This window comes from Heptranchias perlo, chromosome 23, assembly GCF_035084215.1.
Source record: "Heptranchias perlo isolate sHepPer1 chromosome 23, sHepPer1.hap1, whole genome shotgun sequence".
NCBI classification, from domain to species: domain Eukaryota; kingdom Metazoa; phylum Chordata; class Chondrichthyes; order Hexanchiformes; family Hexanchidae; genus Heptranchias; species Heptranchias perlo.
The window spans coordinates 5651687-5666846 of record NC_090347.1 but is presented as its reverse complement, the minus strand read 5'-3'; the positions used below and the strand labels follow the sequence as shown (position 1 = coordinate 5666846).

The 15160-nt window shown below is 41.2% G+C and overlaps 1 protein-coding gene across 1 annotated transcript in view; it reads left to right on the top strand.

The window, feature by feature from the left end:
* Positions 1 to 15160, top strand: part of cep112 (centrosomal protein 112) — a 358450-nt gene that overhangs the window by 147218 nt on the left and 196072 nt on the right. Inside the window, exons 14-15 of the mRNA XM_068003888.1 lie at positions 5716 to 5870; positions 14645 to 14774. Coding sequence (XP_067859989.1) covers positions 5716 to 5870; positions 14645 to 14774 — 285 coding nt within the window. The remainder of the gene's footprint in view (positions 1 to 5715; positions 5871 to 14644; positions 14775 to 15160) is intronic.

Below are 15160 nucleotides of genomic sequence, written 5' to 3'. Positions count from 1 at the left end.
TGAATGATTTTTTTTTCCTGCATTTATCCTAGTAGCTTGAGTTTGGGTATCCTGCTTCTCTTATCTGCTGCCCAACCTCTTATGTACAGGATGTTTGATGACTGCCCTTAACTTGAAACAGGACATTGGGCTTGAGCAACTGAGATCACAATTGGGTTTGAAACAAAATAGCCCAGAGATGACTTCTTTATAGTATGATGGAACAGTCTTGTGTTTCAGCAAGTAATAGTCTAATAGCAAATGCTGCATCAGATAAAACATTTCAGCTAGATCACCAGAGTTGAGCAACAAAATATTTAGGTCCCGATATTAGTGGGGAGGCGGGTTGGCAGTGGAGGGGTGTGATTGGGTGCGTGGCAAACCCGCATGAACCAAACTTACCGTTTACGATGCGCTCGCACATTGATTGCTGATGATTAATGTTCTCTCTGGGTTTCGTGCCCGGCAGCTAGCCTGATGGACAGGCTGGCTGCCATCAGGAGCTGCATCCCGGGGTGAGGTGCAAAGAGAGAGAGCTAGACATCATCCGGTGTTAGACGGAAGACTGGGGGGGGGGGGGAGGTGGGGGGGGAAAAGAGGGAAAGACTGGGGTGGGGGGGGGAGGAGAAGGGAAGATCCAGGGGGACATTGGAGCAGGTTTCAAAGGTAGGTGCATTTAGTGTTTTAACGTCATTGCATGTTTTTTTATTTAATTTATTTAGTTTCTTTCTCCCAATCCAGCCCTTCATGCCTGCTTTCACCAGGCGTGAATCAGAAGCGGTGGGCAAGCCGCCCAGGTAAGTTTAAAAAAAATCTTTCTAATCATTCACCCTGTCACAGGTAAAGTGCCTTAAGTACCTCAGTGAGGTACATTTGGCTCTTTAACTGTCATCCCGCCAGCTTTAATTGCCGGTGAGGCTTCCGGTTTCGGGTTGCCTGCGCGTACACAGGTGAGTCGGGGTTTGCGTGATTTTCGGAACCCAACGCACCTGCATTTGCCTCCTAAAATCATGCCCTTAGTGTCACCTGTGGGCTTAAGATTATAAGCATGTTTGTTTAGCTGTGTCTTTCCAGAACATGCTTTCATTATAAATAAGAAGGAGGGCGTCTCACTGTCACTGTACCTTTCTAAAGTGAAACCATTGCAAAGTATTAGATAGAATTAGTTTAACTTTCATATCATTAGTCTTATATTTATTTTCTGTTGCCTTTTTTGAACAACAACTTGCATTTGTATTGTGCCTTTAGCGTAGTGATTCACAAAGGCATATGCCAAAACCATAGAAAGAGATACTAGGAGGGGTAAACAAACACTTAGTCAAAGAAATGGGTTGTAAGGAGCACGTTGAAGTAGGAGAGGGAGGTGGAGGAGTTTAGGGAGCGAATTCCAGAAAATGGGGCCAGAAACTCTGCCTGACCCCAAGCTGAGCTTCCAGGCTCATATCCTGTCCATCACAAAGATCACCTCATTCCACCTTCATAATATCACTCATCTCTGCCCTTACTTCAACCCATCTGCTGCAGAAACCCTTGTCCATCCTTTTGTCACCACCAGACTTAACAATTCCAATGCTCTTTTGGCTGACCTCCCATCCACCATCCTTCATAATCTGCAGCTCATCCAATGTCCTGTCCTATCCAGCACCAAGTCCCACTCATCCATCACCCTGTCTTTGCTGACTTACATTGGCACCCGATTCCACAACAGCAAATTTAAAATTCTCATTCTTGTGTTTAAATCTGTCCATGGCCTCCTTCCTCCCTATCTTTGTCACATCTTCCAGCCCAGTTATTCTGTTTATCGGTAGTGTTAGTTGAGGGATGAATTTTGGCCAGGACACTGGAAGAATTCCGGAACTTCTTTACATAGGGCCATAGGATCTTTTGCGTTGACCTGAACAAGCAGACTTAGTTTCCAGTCTATCTGGAAGATACTACCACTGACTGTGCAGCACTCCCTCAGTGCTGCACTGAACCTATATTCTAACCTAGATAACTAGATTATGTGCATAACTTCTGGAGTGTGATTTGAACCAACAAACCTTCTAACTCAGAGGCAAGAGTGCTACCACTGAACCAAGCTGACCCTTGAGTCATTCTAACCGTACAACAACAGCAACTACTTGCATTTATCTAACTGCTTTAATGTAGTAAAACATCCTAAGGCGCTTCACAGGAGCGATTATCAAACAAAATTTGACACTGAGCCACATAAGGGGATATTAGGACAGGTGACCAAAAGCTTGGTCAGAGGTAGGTTTTAAGGAGTGTCTTAAAGGAGGAGAGAGAGGCGGAGAGGTTAAAAGAGGGAATTCCAGAACTTCGGGCCTAGGCAGCTGAAGGCACGGCCGCCAATGGTGGAGCGATGAAAAGCGGGGTTCCGCAAGAGGCCAGAATTGGAAGAAATAGAAATAATTCAATCAACTGTAACTTAAAAAGAACATCAATTGAGTTAAATATATAAATAGGTACAGCAGGATCAGAGTCTAGAGTGATGTGTGCAGCATGCATGATGTGGATCTGTCTGGACTCGCATACCGTGGCGGGTGAATACATATGTATGAAATTAATGAATTTGCGCTCCTCGAGCAGAAAGTTGCACAGTCAGCTGAGTACACTCCACAACATTCAGGAAGGCAAAAGTTTTCTGGAGCAGACATTCCAGAGGGTGGTCACCCCATAGATCGCTAGGAGTAGAGAAGCTGGTACGGGAGACTGGGTGACCATGGCAGAGAAGTGGAATTGGATTTATCCAATGGGTATACCTGTTTAAGTACCAATAATGTGGACAAAAAAGGTGACAGAGGAGAGCAACCTCGAGCAAGTACAAGGCACTGAGGAGCAAGTGGTAATTCTGGGGATTCTATAGTCAGGGGAGTAAATAGTTTCTTTCGTAATGTGATCCAGAATCCCGAATGCTATGTTTTTTCCCAGGTGCCAAGGTTCAGGAAATTATGGACGAGTACAGAAGGTGTTCTGGAAAATGGGAGGGCAAGCAGCCAGAGGTCATGGTTCATGTGGGAACCCGTGACATAGATGGGAGTAGGTTTGAGTTTCTGCATAAGGATTTCAAGCAGTTAAATTCTAGATTAACAAAAGAACATAAGAAATAGGAGCAGGAGTAGGCCAATCGGCCCTTCGAGCCTGCTCCGCCATTTAATAAGATCATGGCTGATCTGATTAAGGATCTGAATCTCCAGGAAAGTAACCTCTGGATTTCGTCTAATGCCACACACTGGACCAGGCAGGGAGAGGAAGATTCGGATTGTCAATGCGCAGCTGGAAAGTTGGTGTAGAAGGGAAGGTTTCAGATTCCTGGGACACTGGAATCTTCACCTACACCGGACAGGCACTAGTATCCTTGTGGAAAGGGTAAATAGGGCAGTGGGGAGAGATTTAAACTTTAAGGTGGGAGGGGAAAATCCACACAGTAAGTAAAACAGTGTGAGAAAAAGACCAGCAGGACATGTGAGCAGGTTGGGGATAGTTACCCAATAAGAGTTCTGTATACAAATGCACATAACTCAAGAAATAAAACAAGTGCAAGAAGTACAAGTTCAGCTTAAAGGGTATGATGTAGTAGCCATTACAGGCTACAAGCTTGGGCATAATTGGGAGCTCAATATTCCAGGCTATGGATCTTTAGAGCAGACAAGGAAATTGGGAAAGGAGGGGGAGCAGCATTACAGCAGTAGAAAGAAGGGATTTCGTTAAGGGTGATCAGGCAGTGGAAACACTATGAATACAGTTAAGGAACAGCAAAGGATGCAAGAATCTGGTAGGAGCTGTCTTTCGACCCCTTGATAGTAATGATGTAGTGGGGAGATGTATAAATACGGAGATCAGGCAGGCATGTAGCCACAATGGCTTTCCGCTCAGGCCACCGGTTAAAATTACAATGGGGGCCCAAGGACATGTCGGACCCCGATCTGCATTTTTAAAGAAAGACCCCGCCAGCTTCAGGCGGGCGTCCTTGCTGCCTACTCAGAAGTGCTGGTTCAAATTCCAGACAGTGGGTTTGGAGCAGGACTTCAGGTAAGTAACGCGGCCGAATTTAACTGCTGGCCCACCCAGTTTTCACCAGGCGGGTAGGGTTAAAATCGCCCCTAAAGTTTCCAACCTATAAAATTGCCATTCAGATTACTCTAGTATTAGTTGAAGGGATTGAATGAATTGCATGTCCTGGTCACTAATCACCTCAATCTCATTTGATGTGAGGATATAGAAGTACTTGGAGTATCTCTGAAATTTGTGGATAAAGTGGAGTCTGGATTCCAAAAGGCCACGGTGCCACTTTTGTATCTTGCTTCGTGAAAGACTAACTTATTTGCTGCTTCCATTGTGTGGAGGACATGTCCCTCTTTGTGTATTTTCTCGCTCTTTCTCATACTCGTGGTCCTTCTTTCTCCTTCCACTACCTTCCTGTGATTGAAAGGAACTGAAAGTGTCTGTTTAGGTGCCCAAGAAAGGAAGGCCTGTGAATCTACCTGGTAATATCTTGCAGGAACTGGTGTTCTTTGTTATTTCTTCTGTTAATTTGCTGACTTTACTCATTTTGTGGAGGATAAAATACTGCACCTGGGATTGAATAATCTTCCTTTAGGCCTGCTCAGACAACAGCTGTACACATTTGAGGGTTCCAGAAGAAGTAATTATTTATGCGGCTTGGCCATTAAACGATTGAAGCATATTTTTAGTTTCTGAGAAACAGATGTTTGATATCACATTTTTTGTATCTAAAATGACTTTCTACAAAGTATAATGCCTCAGTGTTTCAAAAATAATTATTTTAAACTTGTGACATTTTGGGGAACACTACAAAAAATTCTGTCCCAGTTCTAACACATAATGTGTAGAAGGGCATTCCATTCACCCACAACACTTTGATGCCGTTTGTGGTTATAATTAAGGATTAGCTAGAATGGTAGAGAGAAAGAGTGATGACTGAAGGTCAGGGTTACCCATCTCAGCATTTTAACCATTAGCAGAAGAGGTTGTGATGTAATCACTGAGCTCTGGAGGTTGAGCTTGTTCTCAGAAGGTGGACTCTCATCTCACTTTCACTGCTCATCAATACCCACTAATGGGATTGCCAGGTTTCTTTAATCCATATACCAATCCTTTAGTAGTGTAACAAAAGTGTGGAAAGAAGCTCGGATTAGCACTCATCTGGTTGTGGATTGGATGCCTGGTGTAGGAGTGGTCTCAGAAGTCTCAAATGTAAACTGGGCACAAAAAAAACAATTTCTTCAAAATAAAAATAATTTTTTTGCACTTATGTGTCTGGTAACATTAATTAATTAGTTATTATGGTTCAGATTCTCAATAAATCAGCAAAGCACACCTCTGAGCTCAAATCATTATCCACCTCCTGCACCAGCCCCAGTTTTGGACTTCGCAAATACAGGAATCCGAAAAGATGCAGATTTCTGCCCATGAATATTGTGTCATTTTGGACTCCATTAAGTATTCATTGGGGATGTATCATGAGGTGCACAGAAAACCATGGTGTGAATATTGAATGGGGATCATAAGGTTCAATATATAGTAGGTTGGTGCATTTATTTCAGATGAGGGGGCTTTTGAATTTAAGTTGGTGTTTTCCAAGGGCAGGAAGCAAAATCTGACACAGATTGCACCATAGAAGCTGCATGTTACCCGAGTCCATAAACCTGTAGCTTGTATAAGCAAACTTTGGTGGGGAGAATGCATTTAACTGGTCGTTTGCACTTGCAGAACCAAATGGTGAAAGAACTGGAGGCTCGTGTACAGCAGTTGACCGTAGAGGCCGAGAATAGCACTTTGGTGCGACAGAAACTGACCCAAGAAAAGGGAGAACTGGAGCAGCGCTGCCAGTTGATAAGCTTGGAGCTGCAGGAGGTAAAGTCAAGGTACGTAGTGCCTAGAAAATAGTATGACGTGGCTTCCCCCTTTCTCCCTACAACAGGAGTGTTCTGTTCTGCGCTTAAAGAACAACTTTTGGTAGAATAAAGGGATCCCTACTTTCTATTTGGCCATGTTGCACCTGACCTGGGAGAGCATTACACCGACCCTGGGTGATAAAAGTGTAAAAGAGCGTTCTATTCTCTGCTAGTGATATCCTTCACCTTGATGACCACAGAAAATGTAAAAGATTAAGGAAAAAGTACAGTAACAATGAAAGGAAAGGATATAAATAGCACACAATAATAATAAGTATCCCTTAAGTGTGACGGACTATTCTTAAAATGTTTTCTCTTTGTGTATTCCGTGGCAAGTGTTGCATTCGGAGACAACTGTAACGAGAACACTTGTGTCACAGATTTGAGCTTAGTTATTACTGCGACTGAGGGGGCCTCACAAAAGTGCGTAAGATAGAAAACAGTATAGAAAGGGTGAATTCAGAATGCTATATCAATTTAAACCATGCCAGTAAAACAGGGGGGCATGGGATAAAACTAGTCAAAGATTTAGGATTGGTATCAGGAAGTTTTTCAAAGAGAACATAATGAGTGAACTTCCCGGTAGAGTAGTGGAGCCAAACACAATGCAGGCATTTAATATACAGTTAGAAACCGATGGTGGAACTGCAGATCATATTGTAATTAATGAGCCAGGATGGACCGAATGACGATGGACGTCCCCCTATTCTAATGAGTGCTTCTGTAAGCGATGGTTAATTTTGCGTTTAACCTTCTGCATACAAAAGATAGGATTGCAGGTGACGATACCTGGGATAGACTCCACGGACAGGAGAAGCAGCACTGAAGCTTTGCAGCTGGATTTCTGTGTGTACCTTTTAATATAAACAGTATTTAGTGATTCCTTGTGAAGTATGCTTTTTCCATGCTTGTTAAGAAAGAAATAAAGGCACAGGCGGCTCTATTCAAGTGAATAAGAACTGAAAGTCCCAAACCAGACTTATTGGGGCTGATAGTGCAACGGTGAGCACCCAATGTGCTGTGTGCTGGCTCCTCCTATTAACAGTCGCAGAGGAATGAGGCCCATTCTGTGCCCATCGTGTGCAAGGCTCACTAAGTCTATGAAAACATTTGAGTTAGGGGGTCTTCCCACAATAAGGCTGAGCAGTGCTCCAATGGCATAGCGCCTGTTCGGAAGAGGTACTAAAGAGGAGGCTCTGCCAGCACTCTGTGGGCAGTCAGAAACCCTTTGTCATTATTGGCATTTTTTCTTCATATTAATTTTTTTTGACCAGTGTATATATTTTTCCCTGCTTCCATTCCAAATTAGACATTTACCTTCTGTTCAGTTTGCAGCATGGCTCTGATTTTAAAGAAAATTGTTACGGTCCCAGGTTCAATATGCTGTTTGTGCTCAGTTAGCTCATCTCAGCTGTTGGGGTGTGCTGTGCCAATAGAAGGCCTTAATGAAGCATTTCACTGAGAGGAACGGACTGCACGTTGTGTTGCCTAACAAATGGTAGGGAAGTACATGGGGACAACATTTATACCGAATTCCTAGAAGTTGCTGGAAATGGGGAGGGGGCAGATGACAAAAGCAATTTTCTTGAAAATCAGTGCTGACTTGCTTTGGAGCTGCCCTTCTGAGGCTAGGGAATTGGATGCTGCCCGAGTGCAGTTGTGATTGTTCCCCACAAGAATGAGATTCCAGTGAGACTGAAAATGGCAGAGGAATCTGATATCAGTGGCCCATAGGAACGGGAGTAGGCCATTCAGCCCTCAAGCCTGTTTCGCCATTCAATGATCTGTATCCTAACTCCATTTACCTGCCTTGGCTCCATATCCCTTAATACCCTTGGCCAGCAAAAATCTATTGATCTCGGATTTAAAATTATTAATTGAGCTAGCATCTACTGCTTTTAGTGGGAGAGAGTTCCACACTTCTACCAACCTTTTTGTGAAGAAATGTTTCCTAACTTCTCTCCTGAATGGCCTGGCTCCGATTTTAAGGTTATGTCCCCTTGTCCTAGACTCCCCCACCAGCGGAAAAAGTTTCTCTCTATCTACCCTATCAATTCCTTTTAAGTCCTAAAAACCTCAATCAAATCACCCCTTAACCATCTTTATTCCAGGGAATATAAGCCTAGTTTATGTAATCTCTCATAATTCACTTGGAGCCCTGATAACATTCTGGTGAATCTGCGCTGCACTCCTTCCAAGGCCAATATATCCTTCCTAAGGTGCGGTGTCCAGAACTGTACACAGTATTACAGATGCGGTCTAACCAGGGCTTTGTATAGCTGTAGCAATAATTCCTCCCCTTAATATTCTAGCCCTCTAGGTATAAAGGCTATCATCCCATTAGCCTTTTTGATTATTTTTTGTATCTGCCAACTACATTTTAGTGATCTGTGGGCAGGGACCCATAGATTTCTTTGGACGTCCACTGTTCTGGGCTTTTCACCATTTAAATAATACTCAGATCTATCTTATTTTGGTCCAAAATGGATGATCTCACGCTTAACTGCGTGGAAATCTACCTGCCAGAGTTTTGCCCACTCACTTAATCTATCAATGTCTCTTTGTAATTTTATGCTCCCATCTACACTACTTACTATGCCACGAATCTTTGTGTCATCAGCAAACTTGGATATATGGCTCTCTATTGTGTCATCTAAGGCATTAATAAATATAGTGACTAGCTGAGGCCCCAGCACAGATCCTTGTGGGACATCACCAGTCACTTCCTTCCAATTTGAGTACATACCCATTATCCCTACTCTCTGTCTTCTACCACCTAACTGATCTCCTAAACAGGTCAATACTTTGCTTTCATTTCCATGAGCTTTAATTTTAGCTAACAGTCTCTTATGTGGAACCTTATCGAATGCCTTCTGAAAGACCATTTAAACTACATCCATGAATTTTCCCTGCCTAATACTTCAGTTACTTCCTCAAAAAATTCAATTAGGCTCAGTAGACATGATCTACCCTTTACAAATCCATCAAAAGCAAAATACTGCGGATGCTGGAAATCTGAAATAAAAACAGAAAATGCTGGAGAAGCTCAGCAAGTCAGATATCATCTGTGGAGAAAGAAACAGAGTTAGTGTTTCAGGTCAAAGACCTTTCCTCAGAACTGGAGGATGTTGAAGAGTTAACAGTTTTTAAGCAAGTACGGAGCCAGGAAAAGGTGGGGGAGGGAGGGGAGGAAAGAACAAAAGGGAAGGTCTGTGACAGGGTGGAGGGCAAGAGTGATTAAATGACTAAAGGGATGATGTTAATGGGACAGTTAAGAAACGAGAGATGGGTCTAAACGGTCGTCCGTTTTAGACGGAAATTAGGAGACATTTCTTCTCCCAGGGGGTTGTGAATCTTTGGAATTCTTTACCCCAAAAAGCTGTGGATGCTGAGTCATTGAATACATTCAAGGCTGAGTTAGACAAATTTTTGATCCGTAAGGGAGCCAAAAGATATGGGGAAATGGCGGGAAAGTGGAGTTGAGGTAAAAATCAGATCAGCCATGATCTCATTAAATGATGGAGCAGGCTCAAAGGGCCAAATGGCCTACTCCTGCTCCTATCTCTTATGGTTTTATAGAGGAGCTGTAAATGGCAACAGCAGAACAGTTATCAGCAGCTGCAGTGCCACAAAAAAAACAAACCAAATTGAATTTTTTGAGGAAGTAACTATAGTAGACAGGGATGTAGTTTAAATAGACTTCCAGAAGGCATTCAGTAAGGTTCCACCTAAGAGATTATTTACAAATCCTTGTTGGCCCTCTAATCAGCTCAAATTTCTCTAAGTGCTCAGTCACTCTGTCCTTAATTATAGATTACAATAACTTCCTCACACTAGATGTTAGACAACAGGTCTATAATTTCCTGTTTTCTCTCTCTCTCAACTTTCTTAAATAATGGAGTTAGACTTGCAGTTTTCCAATCTAAAGGGACAGTTCCTGAATCGAGAGAGCCTTGGAAGATTATCTGTAATTGCATCTGCAATTTCCTTACCTGCTTCCTTTAAAACCCTGGGGTGAAAACCATCAGGTCCTGGGGATTTGTCAGTCTTTAATGTCATTATTTTTTCTAATACTGTTTTCTTGTTTATGTTAACTTTAGTGAGTTCAAGCCCTTGATTCAGTATTAGTTTCCCTGGATTGTTGGGTATATTATCCTCTTAGGTTGGTTCTTCGGGTCGCTGCAGCAAGTATATTGGGTGCTTTGGTGCCCCACAGAGTAATCAAAGAAAAAAATGGATTTTTGGGCAAGTTGTGGATTTATACAAGATTGTGGAATGTCATAATACTCAAGGGAAACCAAGTTAGGTTCCTTTTATTTATTTTCCGAAAGCTTCTGCTTAGTGTCTCAGTGGCCTCTAAGAAGTTTTGGGAGCAAAAGGCTGACTGAACCTGTTCCTCTTTAAAGAAAAGAGAGATGAGGTTGTTAACTTTTCTGCAAACATCAGTCACCCAAGCCTGCCAATTAGAAATCTGCCAGCACAATGGTTGTTCACTGCCCATTAGTTAGAGGTGAGAAAAATCAGCAGAGTTTCCGCCTCTGATTTCCATCCACATACCATGCTGGAAAGTGCATGTGAATGTTGTGAAAAGGCAGGATTGGCACAGGCTGTGATTTCCTCCGTGGTCAAAAGCCTGTAGACACTTGCTGCCTAGACTCACATTTGAAAAATTGCCATTTGGGTAAGGCACTGACCAGCACCAGGGGAATGTACTTTAGTAAGAGTCAGAAAATGCTGGAAATACACAGCAAATCAGTCAGTATCTGAAAGAGAAAGAAGTGACACCAGTCCTGATCAAGGATTCCACCTGTTTTTTTCTTTCAGAAGCTGGTTAATCCCACTGCATACTTTTCTAATTTCAGATTCAAGCATTCGTTCACTGCAATTAAATGTATCAATTAAATTCCAGCAGAAATTTCTTTTGCTGTTAATTCTGTACACCTGACTGTAGTATTGTATAATAGCAGTTATTCACTCAACTGGACATGATGGGATTGTATTTAAAAAGTTATCTTGAAAACATGGAAACACTGGTGTTGTTAGACTTAAGAGTTAAAGTAATGAGGTCTTGAAGCCTCTGTGAAGTAAAAGCAGTTGTGTCATTTTGTGAGAAATCCTTAAATTCTCCTAAAATTATCCCATACAAATAAAATTATTGTACCTGAACACAATTTTAACTAAAAAATTAAGTCAACACTTCAAATCTGCACACACTGTTATCCTGAATTGTCCCCAAGTCTCTCTTCTTTCCATTCTGCCAAATATAACCTGTCTTATTCTATCTGACCTTTTTCTCAAAAATATTAAATTGAAAGACTTTTACTTTGCTATTTTTGAACTTCTGCTTACCGTTTCAGGAGCAAGTTCTTAGTCAGTTCTTCAATCATTTTAAAGCTCAAGCTTGAACGGTTGCCTTGGTTATTACAGAACCAGGAACCCGACAATAAGTGGACAATTAAATTGACGCTCAATGAGGTTGAGAACATAAAGAACACAATTTTAATTTATCCTTTAAATAACATCACTTTGAAAGATGGCTGCATTTTTAATTCTGGTGCAAAAATGCAATTGCAGTCCTCAAAGAGAGAAATAATGTGGCTTGATATGGATTTGCACCTTCACTCTTTTGATCATTTATGATTCTGATTTGGTTTAAAACCTGTCTTTAAATATTTACTTGAGGCCAGTTATAACATGTGCTTCTAAATGTGCACCATTCATTGTTTAAAAATGATTGCAAAATCTGCATTAAAAAATGGAATGACATGTTTATATTTGAATTTTTTGCACAAGTAGGGGAGCAAGTTATTGTGAAAAATACATGTTTTAAAGCAAACATATGAAGAAAAATGTAAATAATGAAATATCAGGCTACAAAATAATGTAAATAAAATTCCTCTCAGCTGGGATTCCGTAGATTTTTCTTTCCCTTTAACCGTTCCTCTACATGATCTATAGAACAGTGTTTACTTACCACTAATCCAATGCAGATTAAAATCCTGTACTCTTGAAACATTGACACCAAAACGTAATCACTTAGTGGTAATGTTTTCAGAGACTATTTTCAAATACTAACCTAAGTGTATGTAAGCATGTACCACTGCAGATATATAGAGTGGATTTGTTTTTATATAAATGTATTTAATATATATAACAATCCAATTTTGAATTTTTTTAACAATTAATTTCTGCTTGTGGTTTTAATAAAGTTTCTACTATTATATGGTCGCTTTTCAGACTGGAGGGAAGTATACAGTGGTGTTCCCCAGGGGTCAGTATTAGGACCACTGCTCTTTTTGATATATATTTATGACCTAGATGGAATAATTTCAAAATTTGCAGATGACACCAAACTCAGAAATGTAGTAAACCATGTGGAGGACAGTAACAGACCTCAGGAGGGCATAGAATCATAGAAAGTTAAGGCACAGAAGGAGACCGTTTGGCCCATCGTGTCCATGCTGGCCGAAAAAGAGCCATCCAGTTTAATCCCACTTTCCAGCACTTGGTCCGTAGCCCTGTAGGTTAGAAACTTAGAAAATAGGAGCAGGAGTAGGCCATTTGGCCCTTCGAGCCTGCTCCGCCATTCAATATGATCAAGGCTGATCCTCTATCTCAATACCATATTCCCGCTCTCTCCAAATACCCCTTGATGCCTCCTGTGTCTAGAAATCTATCTATCTCTTTCTTAAATATATTCAGTGACTTGGCCTCCACAGCCTTCTGTGGTAGAGAATTCCACAGGTTCACCACCCTCTGAGTGAAGAAATTTTTCCTCATCTCAGTCCTAAATGTCCTACTCCGTATCCTGAGACTGTGACCCCTCGTTCTGGACCCCCCAGCCAGGGGAAACATCATCCCTGCGTCCAGTCTGTCTAGCCCGGTCAGAATTTCATTAGTTTCAATGAGATCCCCTCTCATTCTTCTAAACTCTCATAGACAGACTGGTGAAATGGGCAGACACATGGCAGAGGAAATTTAATGCAGAGAAGTGTGAAGTGATATTTTAGTACGAAGAATGAGGAGAGGCATTATAAACTAAATGGTACAATTTTAAGGGGGGTGCAGGAACAGAGAGACCTGGGATGCACATACATAAATCTTTGAAGGTAGCAGGACAAGTTGAGACGGCTGTTTTAAAAAAAAGCATATGGGATCCTGGGCTTTATTAATAGAGGCATAGAGTACAAAAGCAAGGAAATTATGCTAAACCTTTATAAAACACTGGTTAGTGTTAATTGTATCCATGTGATTTATATCAAGTAGTGTTAATTGTATTCAGGTGGTGTGTATCAATTGGGGGTCTCGTATCCATACATAAGAGAGCTTATCTAGGATGTGTGTAATATGGAACTCTATAAATAAAGGTTCAGAAGCAACTGAAGACCAGGCCCTAGTATTCTATCCTTCACTGGGCTATCCAGCTTATAACAGTTGGGCCTCAGCTGGAATATTGTGTTCATTTTTGGACACCGCACTTTTGGAAGGATGTCAAGGCCTTAGAGAGGGTGCAGAAGAGATTTACCAGAATGTTGCCAGGGATGAAGGACTTCAGCTATTTGGAGAGACTGGAGAAGCTGGGGTTGTTCTCCTTAGAACAGAGAAAATTAAGGGGAGATTTGATAGAGGTGTTCAAAATCATGAACGGTTTTGATAGAGTAAATAAGGAGAAACTGTTTCCAGCGGCAGAAGGGTCGGTAACCAGAGGACACAGATTTAAGGTGGTTGGCAAACGAGCCAGAGGCAACATGAGGAAACATTTTTTTTATGCAGAGAGTTGTAATGATCTGGAATGCACTGCTTGAAAGGGTGGTGGAAGCGGATTCAATAGTAACTCTCAAAAGGGAATTGGATAAATACTTGAAGGGAAAAAAATTACAGGGCTATGGGGAAAGAGCAGGGGAATGGGACTAATTGGATAGCTCTTTCAAAGAACCGGCACAGGCTGAATGGCCTCCTCCTGTGCTGTACCTACCATGATACTAAATGTGTATTGAGTTTTATTATAACATTAAATGCCTATATATCACAAATAACAGTTACAAAGCTGTAACCTAATCTCTGTCCTCTTGACTGTCATTCACTGCGTGAGTTTATTCTCTTTGTTGATGGTCCATTATTATATATCTAATGTATACATGCCATTCAATAACTTACTAACAATTTGTAAACGAATCAGTATTTAAGATCCTAATGAGTCACATAATAGGTTATCACTTCAGTTATGGCATCAATAGTAATGGCATCTCCACAGCCCAGCTGTTGTCCCCAGGCTTTGGTAAACCTTATGTGTGTTAGATGGGAAAATATTTATGGCATTGTGTTCCAAGGTTATTCAGATGACATTCGTAATCAAATGAATTTTCTTTGTCCTGGTTTATCACATCGTTTGACCTCCAAGATGTGAAGCAGCCTTTTAATAGCTGAACTGCATATATCATTCAAAACCATTCTCTGTACAGCTTTCCTTTAAAAGTAGTAAACCATCCGATAACATGGCCTATTAGTATTACATAAATTCTCAGCTGAAGTGGTATAGCTCTTTATTCAGTAATAAAAGTCTTCCTGATTGCTAAAACCTATTGGCGATCAAGCAATACTATGTTAGTCATTAACAAAGTTCCAGAGAGAAATGTTTAAAAGCTGACATTGATTGGAGGTAAGCTTGCTGTCAGAAATGGACCCTGAAGATAACTAGAAGCTTTGTAATAAAATTAAATTCTTTCTTTTCTTGCCCCCTCAAGATACAGCTCTCTTCAGAAAGAAAAGCCGCAAATGTTGGAGGGCTATGAGAAAACCGTAAGGCAAATGCAAAATAAACATGACATAGAGCTGAATTACATAAAGCAGGAGCATGCGCACTCAGCAGCCAAGGTATACAGGCACCACCATCCACCTTGCTATACACGTGTATATGAAGTAACACCATCCATTAATTTTAACTCCTCCCTGTTTATCGCAAAGTCTTCGATATGTAAAAAATGTCTGAATTTTAATGTGCGGTCCTTCAAGTTGAATACTGCAATATTTTTGCATGTCTTTGTCTTTGGTAAATATTTTACAATATTATCGTGCCTCACATCAACACACCAAATTACCTTTTCCAATAATTTTGTCGTAACGTGTTGTCTTCTGTGGACATTCATGGCTGTCAATACAGTTTTGCTGTATTCTGAGTTTGGGAAGAGCAACCATAACATGATAGAATTCCTCATTAAGATGGAGTGTGAAATAGTTGAATCCGAAACTAGGGTCCTGAA